This window comes from Engraulis encrasicolus, chromosome 9 (assembly GCF_034702125.1).
Source record: "Engraulis encrasicolus isolate BLACKSEA-1 chromosome 9, IST_EnEncr_1.0, whole genome shotgun sequence".
Taxonomy (NCBI): Eukaryota; Metazoa; Chordata; class Actinopteri; order Clupeiformes; family Engraulidae; genus Engraulis; species Engraulis encrasicolus.
In genome coordinates, this window is record NC_085865.1 from 11963135 (window position 1) to 11981405 (window position 18271).

Sequence of the window (18271 nt, forward strand, 5' to 3'; positions counted from 1 at the left end):
AACTGAAAAACAGTGCAAACATGGCAGAGGCCAGTGTATTATTAGCTCAGGATCAGTTCACTTGTGCAATCTGTTTGGATCTTTTAAAGGGTCCAGTGACTATTCTCTGTGGACACAGTTTCTGTATGGATTGTATCTCAGGCTGCTGGGATCAAGAGGATCCAAAGGGAGTCTACAGCTGCCCACAGTGCAGACAGACTTTTACTCCAAGGCCAGTTCCGGGCAGAAACACAATGCTGGCTGAAGTGGTGGAGAAGCTGAAGCTTCTGGGACTCCAGTCTGCTCCTGCTGCCCACTGCTATGCTGGACCTGGAGATGTGGAGTGTGACGTCTGCTCTGGGAGAAAGTGAAAGGCTGTCAAGTCCTGTCTGGTGTGTCTGTCGTCTTATTGTGAAACTCACTTCACGTCTCACAGCGATCTCTTCCCAGGAAAGAAACACAAAGTGATTGAAGCTGCTGGTAAACTGGAGGATCTTATCTGCTCTCAGCATGATAAACTGCTGGAGGTCTTCTGCCGCACTGATCAGACATGCATATGTGTGCTGTGTGTCATGGATGAACACAGTGGACATAGAACGGTTTCAGTTGCAGCAGAGCGGACAGAGAAACAGGTGAGGTGTTGTATCCTCTCAATAGCAGAAATGGCATACTTCAATCAAGTTAAGTTTTAGTTAAAACACTCCTGAACAAAAATATTGAATATATACCAAGCATACATTCAGTATTTATTTACATGCAGACATCCATACTTTTTCACTCTGTCAGACAATTGCAATATATGGTAGGNCTAAATAATAGGCCTACTGTATGTGGGTCATTTCACGTGAAATCAGACACTTTGGGACCCGACTGTCACAGATTTCAATCATACTTGCTGCTTTAGCTCCCCAGAACTGCATTTGTGTGAATCTGACACCAATATTAAGGGAGAAACAGACCAGCAAAGGTTTACATATGAGGGTAGGACACTATACATTCAGCATTGATTATATCAGTCAGTGTAAGGGCCAAACCATACCAAGGCGGAACGGAACGGTCACGGGACGAACGCGGTCTTTCATGCGGCCGGCGTGTTTTTCTCTGCCTTTCACACTGACCGCGTCGGCGTGCGCGGCCAGTCCTGTTCAAAACCCTCCCCACAGCCAAAATGAGACAGACGCCGGTCGCCGGTGTGAAAAATACGCTCGAGTTCTATTTTCCAAATGCAACGCGGCGCGGAGCCGGCCACCGTGCCGCTGACGCTCGACTACCGCCGGTTGGTGTGTAAGGACAGATATGTTTCAATGTATTTTCACAGATGCCGGTAAAAAACGTGGCCGTTCCGCGACGCTTTACCGCTCTAGTGTGTAAGACCCCTTAGTCACAAAAAGATGTCTGTGGTGTTATTTGAATGCTCTTTTCTGGCTCTACAAATTACACAACATCATGGAATACAACAACCCTCCGAATATGAATTATGATACATTGAAAAATTAAAAATTGAATATCAAAATAACATATATTTTAAAATGGCCAGTTCCTTGTCTAAACGTAACCTGCAATGTCATGAACAACCCCTGAAATGCTGGTGTTTGGTTCTTTATTCTTTTCAGAAATAATGGGATTCAGAAATATGGCATCACACAGATCACCTATAATATGGTGATACCATAGTAATATCACATGACAGCATGTCTATCGGAATATGTGAAATAATGGAGATGGTCCATGAGGATGCAGGAAGTTCAGTTTCACCTCTCCAGTGCTCGGCATACATTCCTCAACACATGCTAGCCACTAGTTGACATACAGCTACAACATACCCTTTGATGCTTGACCGTTTAAAAAAATCCTTTACTGAGCTTATTCTTTCAATCCTGCCTTCTCTGAATGCTGAAAATGGTCTAGCTTCCACTGTGTCCATTGACAATGGGCAGAAGCTGTATAGTTTTTGAGTAGCCTACCTAGAATAGGGCCCGGCGAGGGTGCAGGGCCCACCCAGAAAATGCCCGTTATGCCAGAAGGCCAGTCCAGTCCTGTCCCTGACACTATTCTATTACCACTTTATCACAACTCATTTCAACCTTTATGACCCATTATCTCTGAAATGAATGAGGACCCAAACACCCCATTTTCAGGTGTTGTTTATGACCTTACAGGCTATGTTTAGACAGTGAACCGGCCATTTTAAAATATGCGTTTTTTTGATATTCCAATTTTTTTTTTTCAATGTATCATAATTCATATTCTGAATGTTATTGTATTTCATGCTGTCTGTGTAATTTGTAGAGCCAGAAAAGAGCTTTCAAACAACACCACAGACATCTTTTTGTGACTCACACTGACTGATATAATCAAGGCTGAATGTATAGTGTCCTACCCTCATGTAAACCTTTGCTAGTCTGTTTCTCCCTTAATATTGGTGTCAGATTCACACAAATGCAGTTCTGGGGAGCTACCTTGCTACTAAACAGGCACAGCAAGTATGATTGAAATCTCTGTCGGTCGGGTCCCAAAGTGTCTGATTTCACGTGAAATGACCCATGTATACTACTTTTCACTCAGTTAAATGTATGGCTCTATCTACTACAAGTAGGTCTAGGTCTTATGAGCAGATGCCTGAGAAATGTATACCACAGAAAGGCCCAATGATTATGCTTGTGTGTAGGGGGCAGTAAACCAGTGTTATGGCCTTGTTTAAATAATAATAATAATAATAATAATAATACTTTCGTTTTATATAGCGCCTTTCAAAACACCCAAGGACACTTCACAGAGTGTTGTGTTGAAAAGTGTGAGTGTGTGTGCGCGTCAGTGTGTGAGCATGTGTGTGAATGCGTGAAAGTGCTTGTGGAACTAGCAGCCATAAGCCTCCAGGAAGAGATGTGTCTTAAGGTGTTGCTTAAACATGGCCAGTGAAGGGGCATTCTGGATGTGGTCGGGCAGATTGTTCCAAAGAATGGGAGCAGCAACATGGAAGGCTCTGTCACTGGTGGCCTTGAGCCTTAAAGGATAAAATTGTAATATATTGTGATTATGTTTCTAGTTAACACATTTAGTTTCATTTTTTTACTTCCAGAAAGAGCTGGGAGGAACACAGAGAAAATTCCATGACGTCATCAAAGAAAAAGAGACTCACCTGCAAGACCTCAGAAAGGCTGTAAAAACTCTTCAGGTGGTTAAACTTCGCACAAGACAACGGACAGCACTGCCATAATTAGTTCCTCATAAGACACAATACGGAGAAAATGTCTTGCTGCCAATCACAGATGTTTGTAACAGATGTTCTCCATGCGGTGTTGTCTTGTGTTCCAACAGAGTTCTGCTGATGCAGCAGTGGAGAACAGTGAGAGGGTCTTCACTGAGATGATCCGCTCCATTGAGAAAAGACGCTCTGAGGTGACGAAGCTGATCAGAGATCAGGAGAGGGCTGATGTGAGTCGAGCTGAAGAACTCATGGAGACACTGGAGCAGGAGATCGCTGAGCTGAAGAGGAGAGTTGCTGAGCTGGAGCAGTTCTCACAGAGTGAAAATAACATCCATTTTCTCAAGGTACCATGGCAGCATAAACATTACATTTAATTACAACACATAGTTATTAGGAAGTGATTCCATTTAATTTTAGTGAACTATTTCAAAGAATAGGAGAGGGGAAATACTCTTTTCATTAGGTGATGTTCTATACATAACTATAATGTGAACAGAGAGTGTGTGCACCTCCACCCTCTGGTGGACAGAAAAACTCACGCACCACGAACGTGCCAACAAACGAATGTACAGAAACTTGGACGATCACATAACTTCCGTGACAGAGATAAAAAGCACCCGAAAGAATATTGTTAAGACTGTATATTCTCTGGTGCAAGTATGTGAGGTGCAACCTTTTGCCTTTTTCAGGACATGTAGAATGTGCTCTTGCTAATGGAGCCCAGTGTTAGTTCTGGTCAGGGATGGGCAAAGATACAGTTACATGTATTTTCAATACAAATACAAAATACTCAGCAAAAAATGTTACAAATAAGATACAAAATACATAACTGTAACAGTATCTAATATTGAAATACAATATTTTGTATTTTCAACAAACCACAACCATTGTGTACAAAAACTACCAATTTGACTTACACAATGAAATTAATTGAATAATTAAATTCTGAGAAATGAAATGATGATTAGAAAACAAACAAAAGCTCAAACAAGAAAGAAAGAGGCCCTGCTGTAGGCCAAGTAAGTATGTATGGCCTTAATCATCCCAGTGGGGAAAACACAAGACCAAAAAGTTGAATAATACTATATAAGGGAGATATACTGTAGGCTGTGTCATCATAACTAATTTTTCAAACAGCTTCGCATTCCAACGTTGGCGATGAGGCCGGTTTATGAGGCCTGCAAATGAGAACATCTCTCAACTGGTCACCCTTCACTCTTGACTTAATTTGTCTGAATTAACATGTCAGTGCCATAAGAATAGCAATCATTTCTGTGACAAAGTAGAGATACAAGTGCTTTAAAAAAAAAAAAAAAGTGCACTATAGGATGGTGGCCAGAGTAGGTATTGCAACTATACTGCTCATTGAAACTGTGCTCCCTATAGCATGGTGGCCAGAGTGGGTATTGCAACTATACTGGTTGGCTCTATGAGTGCATTCCAATATGCGACCTTGCTTCCTCCACTTGTGCTTGTGGCCTCGCCCCGCCTCCTGGCCCATCCTCCGTGGAGAAAACAATTAGGTTTCCCAGCTGTCAGCCTAGCCACAACAACTTTTAGGGGACTGTTTTTCATTCACCATCCCAATTGCAAATGAGACAAAGACTTTACAATTGAGCTTTTATGAGATATTTAAATATAATGCTGTTGTCAGTGATGTCATCCCGACATATTACTTCCTGGTACGAGGCCACAAGCAGAAGTGGAGGAAGCAAGGTTGCATATTGGAACGCACTTTATACAGCTAGTTTTAAAACAATATGCACAGGTAATATCTCAATTCTACACAAAAGGCCCTAAATGGCAAACTGAAAGCAAGTTTGAATGACATGGGGAAAACATTAACACCTCATTGAGGAATGAATTAAATGATTAGCCAATCACCTTGAACCAAATTGAACTTCCTGTGCAGTCAAGGCTTAAGAAATCCAAGCATGTGCCTCCAATTCAGCTAGGGGCATTCATATACTTTTTAACCTACAGCACCATCTTGTGTTCATATTGTGTAATAACATTCTTTAGAAGTATTTATATCCCCGAAACGCGGAGCGTCGGGGATGTAATGGTTTTGCATGCGCCGCCGCCGCGTCCGCCCGCCGCGTCCGCCGCGTCCGCGTCCGCGTCCGCGTCCGCCGCCGCCGCCGCCGCGTAAGGTCTTTCGTGTTAACGCGATAACTTTTGAACGGATGTTTGGATTTGTCCCAGATTTTTTGGGTGAATGCTCCAGGACAGGTTCATGAACTGATTCGAGTTTGGAGGTCAACACTTTCAAAATGGCTGAATTCAAGATGGCCGAATTTTTGTTTGGTCCATAACTTCTGACCGGGTGGATGGATTTGTCCCAGATTTGGTGTGTGAATGCTCTAGGGTAGGTTCATGAACTGATTCGAGTTGGGAGGTCAACACTTTCAAGATGGCTGAATTCAAGATGGCCGAATTTTTGTTTGGTCCATAACTTCTGACCTGGAGGATGGATTTGTCCCAGATTTGGTGTGTGAATGCTCTAGGGTAGGTTCATGAACTGATTCGAGTTTGGAGGTCAACACTTTCAAGATGGCTGAATTTCAAATGGCCGAATTATTGTTTGGCCCATAACTACTGACCGGTTGGATGGATTTGTCCCAGATTTTGTGTGTGAATGCTCTAGGGTAGGTTCATGAACTGATTCGAGTTTGGAAGACAACACTTTCAAAATGGCGGAATTTTCATTTGGCCCATAACTTCTGACTGGGTGGATTGATTTGCCCGGTAACACCTTATTTTAATGGTTCACCATTTCAGTGAATCTACCATATTAGGTACAGTGTAATAACCAATGTAACAATATTTAATACCATTTAATACTAGTGTAATACCAGTGTAACAATATGCAATATCAGGTACAGTGTAGTAACGAGTGTAACAGTATGCAATACCATGTAATATAGTGTAATACCAGTGTAACAATATGCAATACCATGTAATACCACTTACGCACAAACACATGATGTAAGTAAAAAAATTACATTGTATTAAATATTGTTACACTGGTTATTACACTGTACCTAATGTGGTATATCCACTGAACCATTAAAACAGTATTACCATTTGCCCCATTTTTTGCTTCATTTTCACAATAGTCGTTTGGTTTAAGCCTATGCGCGTCATGTCACGTCTGTATATACGTTTACGAAATGGTGGACGGGAGTGGTAGGAATGATGGGGGACTGGAAGCGTCGCGTTTCGGGGATATACCTTAAGCAGTCGAAGGCGACTGCACAGGCAGTCTAGTTGTATTTGTAGTTTTGTGAAATACACAAAATACTGGAGGAAAGTATTTTGATACAAAATACAAATACATGTAATTCACTTATATGAAATGAAAATACAAAATAGTATTTTGTATTTCAAAATGTATTTCAAATAGATGTAATAGCAATACTGCCCATCCCTGGTTCTGGTGGCCACAGAGTGTAGCAAAGCTGTCAGCTTCCTCTGGGAGCTCAGCTGATCTAGTTGGTCTCCTTACTCAGCTGGGTGTATATTACTAAGCAGCGTACAGTAATCAGTGTGTGATTATTTATTTACATTTTAAATCCATTGTTTGCATCTCATAGAGTTTCCAGTCTCTGTGTGCCTCCACTACATCTGACAAGTCATCTACGTGCTCAGTGCATACAGATGAGCTTTTTGAGAGAGTGAGTGACGGCCTCACTGTGCTCAAAGACAAACTGCAGGATGTGCTCCACCAGGGACTACAGGACATGACTAAAACTGGTATGTCTCACAGCCACAGATATAATGTTGCACTGCCCATCATGGCCAGGTCAAGAATGCTCAGCACTATTGTGCTTCTTTCCAACAGGTGAACAAATCAGCATTTTCAGACCTTCAGAGCCTGTGACCAGAGAGGATTTCCTGAAATGTAAGTAAAGCAGTCAAGCAATTTAATTAGACTAACACCCAGAACACACACACACACACACACACACACACACACACACACACACACACACACACACACACACACACACACACACACACACACACACACACACACACACACACACACACACACACACACACACACACACACACACACACGTCCCAATGCAATTCAAATCACACACACACACACACACACACACACACACACACACACACACACACACACACACACACACACACACACACACACACACACACACACACACACACACACACACACACACACACACACACACACACACACACACACACACACACACCTACTGAAATACAAACATCCAAGATACATCAGGATAAATAAAGTAATGCAAAAGAAATGCCTGAGTGTGTGTGTGTGTGTGTGTGTGTGTGTGTGTGTGTGTGTGTGTGTGTGTGTGTGTGTGTGTGTGTGTGTGTGTGTGTGTGTGTGTGTGTCTGTGTGTGTGTGTGTGTGTGTGTGTGTGTGTGTGTGTGTGTGTGTGTGTGTGTGTATTTGTGTGATGACACATGAAATGTGGGCTCTACTCTGTGTGTTTCTGCGTGAGAGGGCTCACATCATGTAAGGTGGCATGTAAACTATGATTTATTGATGACAGTTAATCATTTCACAATACTACTGGACTACGTTTGGGAAATTTTTAACAACTTAATAATTATGATTTTAAATCCAACTACAGATTCCCATCAGCTGACATTGGACCCCAACACGGCTCATAATCAGCTGAGACTGTCTGAGGGAAACAGAGTTGCAGAATTGATTAAAATGAGTCAGTCATATCCTGATCATCCAGACAGATTTAGTCATGTAGTACAGGTGATGTGTTCAGAGGCTACATCTGCCAGGTGCTACTGGGAGGTTGAGTGGTCTGGAGAGCATGTGTATATAGCTGTTTCATACAAGGGGCTGAAGAGGAAAGGAAATGATACTGATGTTTATCTTGGGTTCAATACAAACTCCTGGGCATTGCGTCACCATTCATCTAAGTTCACATTCCTCCATAATAGTTATCAAACTGCCCTCCCTCATGCTCAGATCTCCTCTAGAGTAGGAGTGTATGTGGATCACAGGGCAGGAACTCTGAGCTTCTACAGTGTCTCTGCTGACACTATGACTCTGCTGCACAAAGTAGAGACCACATTCACTGAGCCACTATATCCTGCCTTCTGGCTCCACCGTGTTGGCAGCAAAATCAAATCGGGTCAGTGACAACAAACCAGCACAAAAACACATTCATGTCCATATGCCAAAAAAATGTAGGCTATATTGTGAACTGATTCAGAATGTCCACTCTTTGCGATATTCAGTTTAGATGAGAGAATTTTTCAATGATAACATGATCTTACTCTGTTGAAATATTGTGAGGGCTGATAGTGATACATTGTTTTGTGTTCATTTGTTTGTAGAATTGCATGTAGAATGGGTGTTCAGTATTTTTATTATTACTTCCAAGATATATTCTCGGCCAGGCCCTCCAGTGTCAATAGCGAGGTCATCACCCAGTGCTGTCATGCTCTCAGTATACTGGTGTCAGCTGCTGTCATTGGGTCGTCCCTGACCAATTAAGAGTGGAGATTGTCCACATTCCAGGTAAAGATGCAGGGTAAAGGCTGACAGAAGTCCTGGAGTGAGGAGTAAACACACATAGGCCTGTGTTTTATTATGATTTCCATTCCATGGCAGGATTACGTTTCGACCATTGAGAATCTGATGAAGATAATGGTCTAAATGTAGTCGTCCCTTACCAGGTCATATTCAGTTCATCCTGGCTGTAGATGTAATGTGGGGTCTTCCTGGTTACTAATGTGGTGCATACTTTACTGTTCATCTACAGGTGGTGGCTAATGGATGTTTATATAACACTGTCTGTAAACATTAATATGTGGTACATTCTTCATCTTCCAAGTGTTTTTTTGTTCTTGAACAACAATGAGTATATACCTAAACACTTTGATTGAATTTATATGAAATAATTACTGTAATAAAAATGCAATAATAAAGTATATAATTGAATGATCTTGGCTGTCCCACCTCCATCATTCACTTAAAGAAAACAAGAGCACTGCATTGCAAGATCCTGGCCAATTGCATTAGATATTGACTTTGGCATTTAGAAGCAACATAAAACCTGCTTTGAAAATGTACATACCAGAGATGACCGACTGCTCTGTTACCACTGATGCACAGCCCCCACTGCTGGCCATATCATGTAATTACACCAAGAGCAGCTGACAATGTGTCACAATAAATATTTCCTACGCAATTCTGGAGGAAAGGTTAAGTGCATTTCCCTCAGCAAACCATCATTGATTTTAGATGGAAATTCACCTCCACTATGATTTAAACACAGTAGGCCTATTTATGTTCCTCCACCAACTGGTTTGTTCACTCCCTTGTTACATTCCAGTCCACACAGATGCCAATAATTGTAACTTCATAGGCCCATATCATCACCTGGAAAACAAACTGTTTTCCTGTTCCGTTTGTCTCCTGATTGGCTCTACACGGTGGATAGTCCTGCTGTTCCTTTCTCTCGGTCAGGATAACAGTCTGATTGGATTACATTTATTGCACTATTCATATTGATGCTCTTAGGCATCTCCATTCTCCAGACTGCATGAAAGTCAGAGCAACATCGGAGTGAAGAATTTGGCTGTCCACAGTGAGTGAACAAACCTGCTCTGCAAAGGACACAAAGGACGCGGTGAGACCCAGGAAAGCATTTCATCCCCCTGTAGCTGCAGAGGAGCTCTCCTCTCAACCAGGATGTGGACAAGTCTGTCTCAGAGGAAGGAGAAGCAACCAGGATGTGGACAAGTCTGTCTCAGAGGAAGGAGAAGCAACATGTGTGATCAAATCAGCAGACTCTGTATGGCAGACTCAGACCAGCCTCTCCCCACTGAAGTGTTGCAGATCTCTGCCAAAAAGATGACAAGGAACGCAAGCACACCAACGCAAGCATGCACACACACCACCCTTTACACCAGTGTTTCTCAACAGGGGTGGAAACGTGGCTGATAAATAAATTATGTAATGTGATACATATTTGTGTATATTGATAAGTTAATGCTAGTCAGTGGAATCTTTCATCTGCCATTTACTCACAATAAAGTAAATATAGGTCGCCCCAGTCAGCTGCAACTTTGAACGTAGGTCGTGTGACGTCTCCAAATGTGTTATGTTTCTAAGCTTTTGTGGTATCGGATGCAATGCCATGTTACGGCTTGTTGGTTTTGGGTGCCTTGAAATTTTTCATGAATTGAAAGGGTGCCTCGCCTAAAAAAAGGTTGAGAAACATTGCTTTACACCACCAGGGAAAATGCAAAATATAAAATAAAGACAAAGAGTTGGTTATGCATCATATCTGGGAAGGAATGTAAAAATGTATCTATCTAAATGTAATTATCTGTAAAAATCGTAATCTATAGATTTCTGTCGATTTCCTCTGGACCCCAACACAGCCAACAGATGTCTATTGTCTGTCAGAGGGTAACAGGGAGGTGGCAAATCATGAGGTGGGCCAGCCGTGTCCCGATCACCCAGAGAGGTTCCAGAGGCACCACCAAGTGCTCTGCAGAGAAGAGACACCTGCAGTCTGCTACTGGGAAGTCCAGTGGACATCATTCATATACATAGCAGTGGCCTACAAAGACATCAGCAGGACAGGATGGGGAATGGACGCCTGGCTTGGTACACAATCACCAGTCTTGGAGTCTGAGCTGTTCTCCTGCAAAGTTCACCTTCCTGCACGGTAATGAAGAGACTGAGATTGAGCTGGAACTGAGCACCTCCAGATTAGGAGTGTATGTGAATCACAAAGCAGGAGCTCTGTCCTTCTTCAATGTCTCCAATGATGAACTGGCCCTGCTGCACAAAGTTCAGACCACTTTCACTCGGCCCCTTTATCCAGGGTCTTCATACACGCTCTAAAATAAAGTTAAGCTAATAGAGGAAATCTTTGACTTAAGATACAATGTTAATTAATGTCTCACTGCCTTTTATTTAATTCATTTTCAATTTAGTTGATTAAATCTATTTATTTCTGCCGTCAGGAATGATGAAATAAAAACCAAATCTCTTAGTAATATATGATGTATGCTAGAGATGTCTTGTTGTCAGATCACATATCAGATCCATAATAAAAACAATATACAGGCTGCATACTATACAGTATGATGGAGTTACTATAGGGGTTTGGGTGGTGTGCTGATTCTCAAGCAGAAAACACACGTTTGCTACCTTGGAAGCTGAGATTCGAACCCGGAATGGGTGAATATCCTCCTCTTCACTATATTTTTACAATGTGCAGTACACGCACGCACACACGCACGCACGCACGCACGCACGCACGCACGCACACCAAAAGCAAGAAAATATGTACAGTATTTTGCTCTCATCAATGAGGCCCTCAGACATGCAAAGACTCTTCCACCTCAGTAGATCACAATAACGGTATAGCAATAATTAGAGATGAAATGTGAATAAGTTGGAGATGATAGGCCGAACAAAATCTCCAACTTATTCACATTTCATCTCTAATTTAGAATGGCGTTGCACATCAATTACTCATACTGTACTTCTGTGACTGAGGCAAACAAAGTTTGGGCATTGAGAGGTTTATTGCAAGCTCACTCCTGCCCTCTGCTGTTCAGATGTAAAATAACTGTTTCCAGAGGTGAAGTCGAGTCAAAGTCAAGTCAAATCTCAAATCTAGTCCCAAATGAGGACAAAATGGTCCAATCCAGTTAAGAAAAAATATGTTGCCCCTCAAAAAACAGAAACAGCTCTCATGAAGCATTTCATTACAAATCTACATTACACATTCCATAGTGCAAGATGACAAATTCATTTTGCAAACTAAGCAACCAAGCAATGTTAAGTAACATATATAATAATAAATATAATACATATAGTAATAATAAATTACTGAGTAGAATTGGTAGGGACAGATTACAACAGCTCAAATTTCTTTTCTGTCCTCTCTGTGTGCTGCCCTGTTCCTGGCTCCAGAGGCCACTCCCCCTGCTTAGGGCACGGCACTTTTACACAGAAATGAAACTCAGCTCTGCTTCCTGCTCTGCCTGCTTTGCTGCTCTGTGGGAGAGACAGAACGTAACCCAGAGAGGGATAAAGACTGAAAGACGAGAGAAAGATAACAGTGCAAACATGGCAGAGGCCAATGTGTTTTTAGCTCAGGATCAGTTCACTTGTGCAATCTGTTTGGATCTCTTAAAGGATCCGGTGGCTATTATCTGTGGACACAGTTTCTGTATGGATTGTATCTCAGGCTGCTGGGATCAAGAGGATCCAAAGGGAGTCTACAGCTGCCCACAGTGCAGACAGACTTTTACTCCAAGGCCCGTTCTGGGCAGAAACACAATGCTGGCTGAAGTGGTGGAGAAACTGAAGCTTCTGGGACTCCAGTCTGCTCCTGCTGCCCACTGCTATGCTGGACCTGGAGATGTGGAGTGTGACGTCTGCTCTGGGAGAAAGCGGAAGGCTGTCAAGTCCTGTCTGGTGTGTCTGTCCTCTTACTGTGAAACTCACTTCACATCTCACAACGATCTCTTCCCAGGAAAGAAACACAAAGTGATTGGTGCTGCTGGTAAACTAGAGGATCTGATCTGCTGTCAGCATGATAAACTGCTGGAGGTCTTCTGTCGCACTGATCAGACATGCATATGCATGCTGTGCATCATGGATGAACACAGTGGACATAAAACTGTTTCAGTTGCAGCAGAGCGGACAGAGAAACAGGTGAGACATATTAAATTCTCATACTTTCAATAACAGCAATGGGAAACTTCAGTCCAGTAGCCTACTTTTTAGTAAAACTCTCCACAATACTATAAAAATATTGAATATATGCCATGAATGTTTCCATTTACGTAAGGACATGTACATTACTTGTGCATTTCCATGTACTGCATTATTAATTCAGATATTTAAAGTTAACTGATTCCATTCATTATTATTATTATTATTACTATTATTATTATTATTATTATTATTATTATTATTATTATTATTATTATCATTATTATTATTTCCAGAAAGAGCTTGGAAAGGAACAGAGGAAATTTCATGACGTCATCAAAGAAAAAGAGACTCGCCTACAAGACATCAGAAAGGCTGTGAAAACTCTTCAGGTAAGTTAACCTTCTTTCACAACGGCAGACTGACCAGCCATATTTATTTCCTTATTACGATCACAAGAAAAAATATGGAGAAAATGTCTTGCTGGGTCATTCCATGTCAATTCACACGCCTTCCCCACATGACCCTCTCCGATTTACCCGATATCTCACATACAGGTACCTTTTGATGTCAATGGAAAGAATACCAAATATTAGCACCCTACGTCCAACGGTTGCAGAGATGAAGCCCTCCAAAGTTGGGGTGCCATGCCCACTTTTCAAGCATGTGAATTGCATATAAAATTTACAAGCAGATTTTGACACCCCTGGTTTTAGTTTGAAGGAAGATACAGGCCTAAAAATCACCATGGCCCCTCAATATGAACCTGTCTACCAGATGATGTACTTACAAATAGCATGCCTTGATTATTTTTGGCTATATTAAGCCTTAAAAATTGAATTTGTGAAAACAGTGATGAAGTGTCTTGCCATTTTGGGGTTCCAGATCTTGGAAACTATATATGTTTTGGGAGTTATACTTGATTTTCCATCATATTTGGGAGCTGTACAGTGTATTCCAAAAAAATGAGGGCGCTCAGACTTTTAATGATGGAATAGGAGGGACTCAAAAACAGCTTTTGGACAAAATGACCTTACGGTACCCTCTACTTCAGGCCTCAAATTAACCATGTGGGCACTTGATGACTGGAACGCCCTTTTAACCCCATGTACAGTAGCACTGTATCAAACATTCAAGCTTGGAAAAACTTTGTTTTTCAAAGTTCTTCATATTAATCTTGGCCTTCAAAGTATACGTTTTTGTCTATGTCTTATCACAGTGTCTGTTTTGTCTGCTGCCATCTGCTGGTCAAAGAACATAACAACAGCGCAATGTAAGAAAACAAAAGGGGCTGAAAATCTTGCCCATAATTTACCAATAAAGTAGCCTAGAAATCTAGACGCCCCTAGGGGTTAAGCTCGCTAGGCTACCAATAAAGCACTTTAATTCTACAGTATATTGATATATATATTAATTATAATTTTAACAAGCATTATTCAGAATGCTCAATCATGATTACATTTCTACCAGGACACACCCACCCCCATGTCTGGTAGAAACGTAGTGCAGGGTTGAGACCATCTTGGGACTGGCATCATGATTGAGCATTAAGCAGTCACACTTAGGACATTATTTAAACTAGAAATATTCATCATGCTTGTTAAAATCATAATTAATATATAGCAATATATTGTATAATTACAGTGCTTTATTGGTAAATTATGGCCAAGATTTCCCAGACCCTTTTGTCTTCTTACATTACGTTGTTGTTACTTTTTAGACCAGCAGATGGCAGCAGACAAAAAAGACTGTGATAAGATATAGAGAAAAACGTATACTTTGAAGGCCAAGATTAATATGAAGAACTTTGAAAAACAAAGTTTTTCCAAGCTTGAATGTTTGATACAGTGCCACTGTACATGGGGTTAAAAGGGCATTCCAGTCATCAAGTGCCCACATGGTTAATTTGAGACCTGAAGTAGAGGGCACCGTAAGGTCATTTAGTCTCAAAGCTGTTTTTGAGTCCCTCCTATTTTTTCTTTTAAAGTCTGAGCGCCCTATATTTTTTGGAATACACTGTACAGTTTCCAAATATGATGGAAAATCAATTATAACTCCCAAAGCATACATAGTGTCCAAGTTCTGGAACCCCAAAATGGCAAGACTCTTCATCACGCCTTTCACAAATTCAGTTTTTAAGGCTTAATATAGCCAAAAATAATCAAGGCATACCATTTGTAAGTACATCATCTGGTAGACGGGGTCATCTTGAGGGGCCATGGTGACTTTTTAGGCCTGTATCTTCCTTGAAACTAAAACCAGAGGTGTCTAAATCTGCTTGTAAATTTTGTATGCAATTCAGAGGCTTGAAAAGTGGGCATGGCACCCCAACTTTGGAGGGCTTCATCTCTGCAACCGTTGGACGTAGGGTGCTAATATTTGGTATTCTTTCAATTGACATCAAAAGGTACCTGTATGTGAGATATCGGGTAAATCGGAGACGGTCATGTGGGGAGATTCTAGAGAATCATGTGAATTGACATGGAATGACCCTGTAGCCATCACAGATTCTTGTTAGGCCTGCAGATTTTCTCGATGCGTTGTTGTCTTGTGTTCCAACAGAGTTCTGCTGATGCAGCAGTGGAGAACAGTGAGAGGGTCTTCACTGAGATGATCCGCTCCATTGAGAAAAGACGCTCTGAGGTGACGAAGCTGATCAGAGATCAGGAGAGGGCTGATGTGAGTCGAGCTGAAGAACTCATGGAGACACTGGAGCAGGAGATCGCTGAGCTGAAGAGGAGAGTTGCTGAGCTGGAGCAGTTCTCACAGAGTGAAAATAACGTCCGTTTTCTCAAGGTAACATGACAGCATATGCCACAGTATAATCATACATAGGCTATTACATTGTAAAAACTTCCTATGAACTTTATAGGACGTGATTCAATTTAATGTTAATGAGCTATTTAAAAGAAGAGGGAATATACATTTTCAATTCAAATCATTTCAGTATGCTACTTAAAAATCAACTGAAAGAATGCTTTGAATACTGTATATTCCCTGGTGCAAATGTAATAGTTTACGTAAGGTGCAACCTTTTGCCTTTTGCAGGACATGTAGAATGTGCTCTTGCTAATGGAGCCCAGTGTTAGTTCTGGTGGCCACAGAGTGTAGCAAAGCTGTCAGCTTCCTCTGGGAGCTCAGCTGATCTAGTTGGTCTCCTTACTCAGCTGGGTGTATATTACTAAGCAGCGTACAGTAATCAGTGTGTGATTATTTATTTACATTTGAAATGCATTGTTTGCATCTCATAGAGTTTCCAGTCTCTGTGTGCCTCCACTACATCTGACAAGTCATCTACGTGCTCAGTGCATACAGATGAGCTTTTTGAGAGAGTGAGTGACAGCCTCACTGTGCTCAAAGAGAAACTGCAGGATGTGCTCCACCAGGGACTACAGGACATGACTAAAACTGGTATGTCTCACAGTCACAGATATAATGTTGCACTGCCCATCATGGCCAGGTCAAGAATGCTCAGCACTATTGTGCTTCTTTCCAACAGGTGAACAAATCAGCATTTTCAGACCTTCAGAGCCTGTGACCAGAGAGGATTTCCTGAAATGTAAGTAAACCAGTCAAGCAATTTAATTACTAACACAGAGAACACACACACATAGAGTGCATTCAAATTATGAACACACTCACAAAAGCAGCACACTCACACATACACTACATTCACATGTGTGTGTTTGTGTGTGTCATGGACACACACACACACACACACACACACACACACACACACACACACACACACACACACACACACACACGCACGCACACACACACACACACACACACACACACACACACACACACACACACACACACACACACACACACACAGTACATTAAAACCATGAACCCACTCACATAAGCACATGCACACTCACAAATACTGTATACTTCTGTCACAGGTGTACACGCACGCACACGCACGCACACTCACACACACACACACGCACACACACGCACACACACACACACACACACACACACACACACACACACACACACACACACACACACGCACACACACGCACACACACACACACACACACACACACACACACACACACACACACACACACACACACACACACACACACACACACACACACACACACACACACACACACACACACACACATCTGGACCATCTCAAATGTTGTATCCTGCAGAGTGTGTGTGTGTGTGTGTGTGTGTGTGTGTGTGTGTGTGTGTGTGTGTGTGTGTGTGTGTGTGTGTGTGTGTGTGTGTGTGTGTGTGTGTGTGTGTGTGTGTGTGTGTGTGCAATTTGGGGTTTACTGTATATGTTTGGGTTGTGTGAGAGGGGTTCATGTAAAGTGACATGTAAACTGTAATTTAATGATAGCAGTTAATTGTTTTACAATACTACTGGACTGCATGTTTGACAAATTGTTAACAACTTAATCACTATGATTTATACCCAACTACAGATTCCCATCAGCTGACATTGGACCCCAACACGGCTCACAATGAGCTGAAACTGTCTGAGGGAAACAGAGTTGCAGAAAGGGTTAATAAGAGTCAGTCATATCCTGATCATCCAGACAGATTTAGTCATGTGCCACAGGTGATGTGTTCAGAGGCTACATCTGCCAGGTGCTACTGGGAGGTTGAGTGGTCTGGATATGATGTGTTTATAGCTGTTTCATACAAGGGGCTGAAGAGGAAAGGAGATAATAATGATGTTTATCTTGGGTACAATACAAACTCCTGGGCATTGTATTGCAATTCATCTGGGTTCTGGTTCTACCATAATAATAAACATACTGAACTCCCTCATGGTCAGATCTCCTCTAGAATAGGAGTGTATGTGGATCACAGGGCAGGAACTCTGAGCTTCTACAGTGTCTCTGCCAACACTATGACTCTGCTGCACAAAGTAGAGACCACATTCACTGAGCCACTATATCCTGCCTTTTGGCTCCACCGTGTTGGCAACAAAATCAAATTGTGTCAGTGATAAGAATCCAGCACTAAAACACATTCACGTGTACTGTATATGCCAAAAAGCAAATATATATTGTGAACCTTTTCAGAATTTCAACTTTTGCGAGAATTTTTCAATGATAACATGACCTTGTATTTTTGGTTTCTTGGGGGGGGGGGGGGGGGTGTTTGTTTGTAGAATTGCATGTAGAATGGGTGTTCAGTATCTACTCCCCATATATTGTCTGCCAGGCCCTCCAGTGTCAATAACGAGGTCATCACCCAGTGCTGTCATGCTCTCAGTATACTGGTGTCAGCTGCTGTCATTGGGTCGTCCCTGACCAATTAAGAGTGGAGATTGTCCACATTCCAGGTAAAGATGCAGGGTAAAGGCTGACAGAAGTCCTGGAGTG

The 18271-nt window shown here is 41.9% G+C and overlaps 1 protein-coding gene and 1 pseudogene across 1 annotated transcript; both read left to right on the forward strand.

Annotated features, from left to right (window-relative positions):
* The first annotated feature begins 8 nt into the window (after positions 1–8).
* LOC134455455 (tripartite motif-containing protein 16-like protein) lies at positions 9–9307 on the forward strand (annotated as a pseudogene).
* Positions 9308–12281: 2974 nt separating this feature from the next.
* LOC134455457 (tripartite motif-containing protein 16-like protein) lies at positions 12282–17981 on the forward strand. The gene is made up of 6 exons (XM_063206509.1): positions 12282–12908; positions 13205–13300; positions 15471–15704; positions 16160–16319; positions 16408–16467; positions 17363–17981. Exons 1-6 carry the CDS (start codon positions 12318–12320, stop codon positions 17890–17892), a joined length of 1671 nt encoding a protein of 556 aa, XP_063062579.1. The 5' UTR covers positions 12282–12317; the 3' UTR covers positions 17893–17981.
* Positions 17982–18271: the final 290 nt, after the last annotated feature.